A 9338-nucleotide genomic window follows, 5' to 3' on the forward strand; every position below is an offset into this window, starting at 1 on the left:
CCCTATCTTGTCCACCTCGTTTTTAGTACTCTGCTTGCTAGGTGTACCATGTTTTAGCACACCCTTATCTACTACATACTACACTATTTGTACAAATGTATAATCTCCTCCATAGAGAGTTCTACAATAGAGATTAATCAATACTCTTACCTTCTCTAACTGTATCCTTACTTATGTTTTCTTCTGACTCTAAAAGAAAGAACTTGAGGAATTTATTTCTTATTATAAGCAGCCACGTAAAGTGGTTGTATCTAACAATATAAAAAGTTATTTGTATTAATGTATACTCTCCTCAAAAAAACTATTAGAAATAAGTTATACACTCTTATGTTGACAACCATGTGATGTGTTTATTACTTCAATTTTTTTTCGATTTTTTGATGAAATAAACAAACAAACAAAAAAATATATATATATAAGTATCATTATATACTCAGATATAATGATACTCATTTCAGAAAGATAAATATTGGCGTCACCGCAGAAATTATATGATCTGTCACACCTGCAGTATATACTTACCTATGCATTTATCATCTTCCAATTTATATTCAGCGGCACAGTCACAAGTATTTTGATCCACATTACACTTATGATACTCATCAGATTCACACAGTACACAGTCAACTAGAAAAGGAAAAACATGTAGTACAATTCCTGTAAAATTAAGGAATTTAAAATGTACAAAGTGTGTACATTAAATACAGCATTCTTAATGTTCTTTATCATGCAAAATAATAACTGTTTTTAGTTTCAAAAGAGGAAGTGTAACCAAAACATTATATTGACATGCAATGTTTAGATTTTCCTGTCAATATTGTCAATATTTTATGCCAAAGGTTTATTTTCCACTTTTCCTCCTATTTTCCTCCTTACAGACTAGCAAAAATACCATCAATCTTTCAAATCTTTTTCTTTTAAATCAAAGAAATAAAACCTAATGAAATTTTTTTAGTAAGTTTTACACAGTGGGAAATAAGTTAGCATCATTTGAATGTAATAGTACAGCATTCTGTTAAATCTCATGCAAAACAATCATTCATTTTTACTGCTTTGTGAGATGGTTCTGAACGTTTATATCAGATTCAATTGTAAGTAAATCTATTTATATAATCAAATGTTAACGCGTTAAAGTGTTCAGTCAAATATTAGCTTTAAGCTTATGAGATTTCTCTTTCTACACTGGTGCTTGTTTGAATAGATGACAGGTGAGCCATGAGACTGAACACTTCCTTGCACTTCTAGTAACGAAAGAAGTGCAGGTAAATTATGCGAGAAAGCCATAATATGAGCTGATCACAATCATGAGCATTTTAATTGCAATCAAGCCTTACCGATTTTAATATAGAAACATTCTGACAATTAGATCACCTCAAACATCAAAAGCAATGGCAAGCGATAAAAAAATAAGCTTAGAGTCATACATACCAAAGGGTAGTCTGAACGAGAATATGAAAAAATAGTACTTTATTGAGAAAAATATCATTTTAAAGTAGATTTTGTACACGAATCAACTACAAAATGGCTGTCAAAGAATACAATTGGATATATTGCTAACACTGTAATACATTAGAGTTTTTTACTCTTTGAAGCTTCATTTTACACAGATCACACTTCAAATCACAGCTACCAGATAGTTTGGAGCAAACCTTTTTATCTGGGTAACACCTTGAACAGATGTCTACAGAAAGAAAGATAAACTCTGGGAAAGTAAAAGGGAATGAGAGATACTAACAAGCTTTCTACCAGAAGTTGATAAAAACTGAGGTCAAGATTAAAACAGTAATTAAAGGAACCAGGAGAGGCAAAATCATAAATTGACTGTTTGGCTATCGGTACGAGAATATGAACAAACAGTCTTTACAGAGAAAATAAAAACAATGGCTAACCGGCACACGTTTAAATAGTCTTTTTATGCTTATTATAAAGAGTGCTAGCAAACATGAGGCTAATGTTGTTAATATTTGACAATAAATAGTGATGATTCAAGTTTAAACTGATTTAATAAATTTAAATCATGTATGTATTTCCAACCAAATAGAAATCTGGTTTAAAAAGGCTTTTAATTTAGGTACATAACTGAAAAAATTATAAACAGAAATTGAAACAATTGTATAGACAAGATACTTATTAATATCATCAAACAATTAAAAATAGCTTTGAACCTGCACTTTATAGACTAACTACAACAAAGACATTCACTTTAGTCTGTTAGCCAAGAAACTTAAAACTTAATAGTGTGATTCACTAACCTACACAATCACTCGCTAAAGTAGTATAGCCTTGCTTGCATTCACACTTTGCACCATCATCTTTACAGATTTCCGTCTTCGTATCACAAGTTGTACAAATCTCTGGAAAACAGGATACAATAACAAAAGACTGACTGCATAATAACTAATATAACGATGGGCAAACCTCAGCTTTGTGTTTCAATTGAATAGAGTGATTGTAAGAACGGCGAAGTATGAATACGCAATCAGCTGAAACAATAATTTAGCTATTCTCAGTACAAACTTGAGCAAGTATATTACAGAAAGTTGTTGATAATGTTATATCAATTGATCATTAAAGATCATCAATGATACATTATGTAACAATAATTTTTCTACTTGCAACTAATTTTGAAAAGTATTTTGTCACTTTGGAACTTTGAGGTATACCACCAGTCAGAAAAAGAAGAGAGAGAGGTTTCTACGGTTGCTGAAAGATTACCATATTTCAGAGAAATGTTAATCTGGAACGTGTATACACATTGTACAGCAGGTGTGGATGTGTACAGTGCAGCTTACCAAAAGAAGGCAAGCATTCTTATAGCCTACTTGGTTAATTAATTGGGACTCCTCAAAATATAAGAAAAGAATGTGCAGTCAACTGAAGCAATGATCTACTTATTTTCAGTAAAAACCAGAGCAAGTAGTACAGAGAGTTGCCGATAAGGTGTTTAACCATGTGTACAGCGCAGCCTGCCAAAAGAAGACAAGCATTATTATGACCTATTTAGGTTAGTTACCTATCAATGTCACAATTAGTTTCTGTACATCTTACAATAACTGAAACATATCAACATACTGTGACCATCAATCAACCTGATAAATCAAGTTACCTTGAGAGTGCTCCTATAAACATTCTGACAGATTATCATGTTGTCAACTAAGCCAATGTAGCATCAGTTGACTCAACCTGACATTAAAGTGAGCTACAATGTAAACCCCAGCGAAATACACTAGTTTTTTATCCAAAGTAAGGAGCATAGCTTTGCTCGCATTCATACTTTGTATCATCATCATTGAGTTTTATATAGATGGGTGAGAACACCGGTTAGATATGGGTCAACAAAGTCCTATGTTTCCATATCTTCACATTACAATAGATTTTTTTTCAGTGTGGGAATGCTGTAGTTGCTCTAGAACCCAATAATTTGAAAGCTATGCACTGAGACTAATTCAAAGTAACTCCCGAGTACTCACCAGTGTATCCATGCACTTTGAAAGCACTTTCGTATTTGTGTATGTTAGTCACAAGTCATAAAAATCTTTGGAAAACAGCATATAATAACAATCAACTGAGTATATAATAACTAGCATAATAATTAATAGAAAGCTGAAGTGAGTAGCTCTACGCTATCTAACTTGATATGATAGATTGGCTCTCCGCAAAATAAGGTGAGTTCAATTAGTCCCTGACTATCCTAAATCTTGATTGCACTCATGAGATCATAGATGGCCATGAGTGCATTTATTCGAATCATGTAAGAGAGAAATGAACCAGTCATTGATCATCTGGAACATGTATACGCATTGTATAGCAGTTGTGGTCAAAAATGAAATATACTAAACCACATTTGTACATAGTTTTTATAGCAACATGAGGATAGTGATAATGGACTAAGCTTGTAATCAACATGTACAACTGATTTAATAGATACATAGACAAAAAAGAAAGGCAATTAGAGAAGCCGAAAAAAAATAAACATTAGATAAACAATAACAACCGAATAATAAACAGAAACAATAACTACATTACTCATCATAACTACACTCTGACTCAAAGTCACTAAAGCATAAATTTGATTCGTTGTTTTCAGGTTCATCTTGAAGGTGGTTTACAACCTGACTTTAAGACTAAAATATTTAGATAAATGATGAAAATACTCTTCAGGAACAGCATATGATGTAATAGCAGTAATTGACGAAATGTTAGTGCTTATATAAGTCCAATTTTGGTTTTTCCTCACCTATGTAACAATAATTTTTTCATTTGTGTTTAATTTTGAAAAATATTTTTTCACTTGAGGACTTATGCCTTAGAAAGCATACAGCCAATCACTGATTATCAGGAACACGCATGCACATTTTATACAGTTATCTTGAAATATGCTTGTACTCATTAGAACATAGTTGACCATAAGTGCATGGACTGGGATCTACGGAGCATCCAGGAGCTTTTAAAAATTCTGTCAATGGTTGCCAAAAAAGAGTTTTTTGATAAAGAATATACATAAAAGTTTAACGCACTGTAATATAATACTATATCTATCAAGAGAACTTCTCTCTGTTCAGTTATATTTACCCATCATATGTTACAAGTAGAAAACAGAACATTTACACTAAAGTTGAGTTGCCCAGCTAGAACCAATTGATGGTCAAAATATTTTGCTTAGTCTTCTACGTCAAAACCACCCAAGTAGGCCTTAGGCAAGTTGACCAAAGTATGTACAAGAGTCATAAATAGAAAACTGAAGTATAATGTAAAAATAATAACCAGTGTCAATCTATGGCAGCATTACCAAACTTGCGTCACAACTATTAGGGAAAAATATTTTCTATGTCCAAGGCTACAAACTTTTTTAGTAAACTTTAACAGAATGCAGAGATTTATTAAAAGCAGGTTTTTAGAGCATTCTTCAAATCAAATTTACGCAGCCTGTTGACATTAAATAGGTGGGAGCTCATAAAAATTAACTAGTCAAAAACATCTGAGCAGCTAACTCATATACCAGTTGAATTCTCAAAAGTCCATAACCACGCATACAAAATGATTAACTCAATTAGAACATGAAACAGGTAAACGAGAATATAACTGATTCAATGATATTGATATTAATTACACAATATTTATCACATACCTACAGCAAAAGTGCTACCAACTATAACCAATAACAGCAGCCATCTTAAACTGCACATTGTTGACTCCTTCGTCTCCTGCGTACATATATTGATCAAAATTAGGTGTGGTAGTCTTATACCATGTTACATCTGTTTATGTGCTGTTGCTATGCCAACCAGATTCACTTGGCTGCTTAGTGGTTAGATCAATATTGATAAATATAAATTGATATTCACTTTACACCTCGTAGTTTTCCATGATCGGTTTATTTTGAAAGGGAGGCTAGTTGCCTACAAGCTCTTGCTAATCTTTAAGTAAATATTAGAAAGATACTTAACAGCAGAGAAGATCAAACTGAGCATCTCTCGGTGTTTTACCAACATAACACAGGTTACAAAAAAGCCGGGACTAAAAGCATCGGCGCATACTAACAAAGTACACATTATGTCAGTGTTGGGATAATCTTTGCTACAATAAGAGCCATACTCATTTGTCTGAAGCGATGGTTAGATGTTGGGAAAACAGATTGCGTTAGACAGGATTTGAACTCGCGATCCTTGCTTTGGTAGAAGACCGCACTTGCCACTTCGCTTGTGTTTTTGCAGCTAATTATTACACCTGACTGTCTCCGGCGATGCACAGGACTGTCGAGGCACATTTTTACGTGGCGTAGTAATATACGAGGTCTGTTAATTAAGTAATGAGACAAGTCAGATCGCATTAGAATGGAGAATTCCCGAGGACTCCCCTGCTATACTACTTTGGTGCAGGTGCTTATCTATCAGCAGTGCAATTAGGAAACTCATAGGTGTAACAGGTGGGCTCTGAGAGCAGTTTTTTGTTAGAGACATTTGCTACATGCGTTCTAAAAATGAGCGACAGCAGAGTTGAGCAACGCTGTGCAATTAAGTTGTGTGTCAAACTTCAACACAGTGCCACAGAAACCTACTCAAAGATTCAACAAGCTTATGGAGACACAGGTCTGTCAAGAGCACAGGTTTTTAAGTGGTTTAAGGCATTTTCTTAAGGCAGGGACTCTGTCGAAGATGACACTCGGCCAGGGAGGCCATCATCTAGTCACAATGATGCAAATGTTGAGCGAATCAGAGAATTAGTTTGTTCAGACCGCTGTTTAACTGTCAGGATAATTGCTGAACAGTTGCAGTTAAATCCTGTGACTGTCCATCAAATTTTAATTGTTGATCTGCAAATGAAGAAGATTTCGGCAAAGTTTGTTCCCAAGAATCTGACTTTTGAACAAAAAGAGAACAGACGAGCCATTTGCTCTGATCTTCTAGAGAGAATTGTCACTGACCCAAATCTTTTCTTCAATGTTGTTACTGGGGATGAATCATGGATTTTTGAGTATGATCCTGAAACAAAACGTCAAAGTCTCGAATGGCACACTTCAGCCTCACCTCGACCCAAAAAAGCAAGAATTAGTAAATCAAGAGTGAAGACCATGCTCATCTGCTTCTTTGACAGCAAAGGTATCATCCATAAAGATTTTGTACCTGAAGGACAAACTGTCAATGCCCTATTCTACCAAACAGTCCTGGAAAGGTTACGAAAACGAGTTGCTCGTGCAAGGCCAGCCATCAAGGACAACTGGATGTTGCATCATGACAATGCCCCTTCCCACACCGCACTCTCTGTAAGAGAATTCTTGGCTCAGAAAAGCATACCAGTTGTACTCCATACTCTCCAGATTTAAGTCCCTGTGACTTTTTTCTATTCCCCAAAGTCAAGAAACACCTCAAGGGACAGAATTGTGGTGACTTCAACACCATAAAGGCAGCTGTGACGGAGCAACTAAAGGCGCTGACGGTTTCTGAGTTCCAGCACTGCTATGAGGACTGGAAACTCCGATTCATGCAATGTGTGGCTAGCCAAGGCAACTACTTTGAAGGGGGTAGAGTCAAATTGTGAATAAATTGTAAATATTTGGCACTGCAATAAAAGTCTCATTACTTAATTAACAGACCTCGTAAGAACTAGACGAATTTTGTTAATCAGCTAAGCCAAAAGCAATAAACCTTCATATTCACTTTTCATAAGGCTGAGGTATAGGAGCTGTTTTAGGTGTTTTAGTAAATTATGTAAATTAAACCATGCAAACAGTTATTAAGAAAAAGCAAGCATATTTTTGTAGTTTTCACAGACTTCTGAAGTGGGACAACAAATGTAGATATCTGATATAGAAGTGCCACACTGTAGTCACTGCTTGTAATAAGAAGAGAGCAAAGGTACTGTATCATCATACTGTTTGAAATCTGTCGACAGGTAACCCAGCTGACAAGCAACAGATGTTAGCGCATACTTGTCTTGGTCAGCATTCATAGAATCAATCCTGATAAGCTCTTTATCATTTGGCTTCCTCGTTCCATACACAATCACAAAGTGTTTCCCTTAAAGTGAAAATAAACACATAATTTTAATATTGTTTTATATGATTGGCAATGCATGATGCTATGTTAATTGAATGAGAAAACAAACTTTTAGCAGATTTTTCTACTAGTTTAGCAAGTTCAAAGTTGAAAATATATGTTGGTGCATTTACGTCAGATCATCACTGATTCTTAATACAGCTGTTTACGGTAACGATTTCTTTACTTGTTTGTTAGTAATTCAACACATTTTTTTTTAACCACAGTCAGTTATTTATGATGGGTAGATGTCCTTTTGCTAGTTGTGAATCTGACACTATAGAAGTCATAGCAGAACCATTTTTATAGTTCCTGTCTCTCAGTCGCCAAATTTAGCAAAACTATGGCTGTCTAAGGCAAAGCGTGCCGATTTAACTTTTTGCAGACTACCTGCTAGTGCGGTCATGTGCATTAAGCACTTCCATAAGAGCCAGCTTTATTCGGAGCAATTTGGGACAACTACAAAATTAAGAGTGAAAAAGGGAGAGGTTTCATTCCCTAATGGTGTTGTACCATACAGCAAGAGAGCATCGTCAAACAGGAAAACCTCAACCGTAAGTAATTTATGAAGAATTTTAAATAAATATTAATAACAAATATAGTTATTTTATAATATAAATTAATAAATATAATAAGTCAAAATATGTAGTACTGTACATTAGTACAAAGAAATAGTTTGATATGACTGGGTGACAATGAGACTCAGGCTGAATTGCACAGTCTACGTTTGATGTTAACCTGATTCACGTGAATTAACTTGGTTAACTGAGTAAAAGTTAGTAAGGGAATTTAAATTTTCTGAATTTGGTTTGGTTTGGAGTTTGGTCTGAATTGTCAGAAATGCTCTAATTGTTCATATAATATATGAGTAATATTATCATAAAATTTGGATTGCATTATTATTGTTATATTCATGCTACCATTACTAATATAGTCTTTACAGATCACTTAAAGCGATTAGCCCACATGATTATATTTGTAGTATTTGCGTTGTTTTGTAACGTTGTTTCATCAAAAGAAAGCCTAATTTTTACAATCTAATTACATAATAATAAATGACAGATTTAAATTAGGCCTCAGTTTGTTATTGATTGTGTTGGCATATATTTTTCCTCTATAATTTTAGCAATCATTCCATGCAAGTATACAAACCATGTTGCTAATATTCACAGGAGCTTTCCAGGACAAAACAATTTCATCCTGTGCTCTCATGAACCAATTGATCCGTGAGTGATGAAAAAATATATTATTTATACCCAATGTCGGCATGCAAGCTGTATGTTGAATCTAATAATATGTTCAGAAATATCAAAGCACAGGGAGATGTGTAATATAATATTTTATATATCACTTAGAATGCCTTTGGTTTGTGATATAAGAATATGTAGTCATTTGTTGCATAATATAATAGTAAACAGAAATTGTACAAATGGTAAATATTCTGCAGCTAGTTGACATTTGAACAAACAAAAACTTTGCAGATTTATAATATCTTGAAAAATAACAACGAATAATTTGATGTTTACAGAGAAATGAAAAAAAAGGTGAAATGGTTAATTCCAGGAAGTGCAGGGTACAAAGTCCTTTGTAATGCGTTAGGGCGAGCGAGACTGCTAAACACATTGCGTATGTTGAACCATGGTCAACACACGGGTGCTTTAGAAAACCTCAACAGCCTTATATTAGGTTATGCACCAAAGCGAATAGACTTTGATCCCCAGGATATTTTACAAGAAATAAACTAGCAGTGATAGATCACAACGCGAATGTGGGAAGAGAAGTTCTGACTGGTAAGCTGTATCT

General features: G+C 34.2%; 1 protein-coding gene across 1 annotated transcript in view; it reads right to left on the minus strand.

Annotated features, from left to right (window-relative positions):
* Positions 1-5767, minus strand: part of LOC137394369 (uncharacterized) — a 21081-nt gene extending 15314 nt beyond the window's left edge. The window contains exons 1-3 of the mRNA XM_068081080.1: positions 5728-5767; positions 2253-2354; positions 523-627 (exon numbers count right to left, since the gene is read on the minus strand). Coding sequence (XP_067937181.1) covers positions 523-627; positions 2253-2354; positions 5728-5767 — 247 coding nt within the window. The remainder of the gene's footprint in view (positions 1-522; positions 628-2252; positions 2355-5727) is intronic.
* Between the last annotated feature and the right edge of the window lie 3571 nt (positions 5768-9338).

The sequence above is a fragment of the Watersipora subatra genome, chromosome 4 (genome assembly GCF_963576615.1).
Source record: "Watersipora subatra chromosome 4, tzWatSuba1.1, whole genome shotgun sequence".
In the NCBI taxonomy this organism is placed as follows: Eukaryota; Metazoa; Bryozoa; class Gymnolaemata; order Cheilostomatida; family Watersiporidae; genus Watersipora; species Watersipora subatra.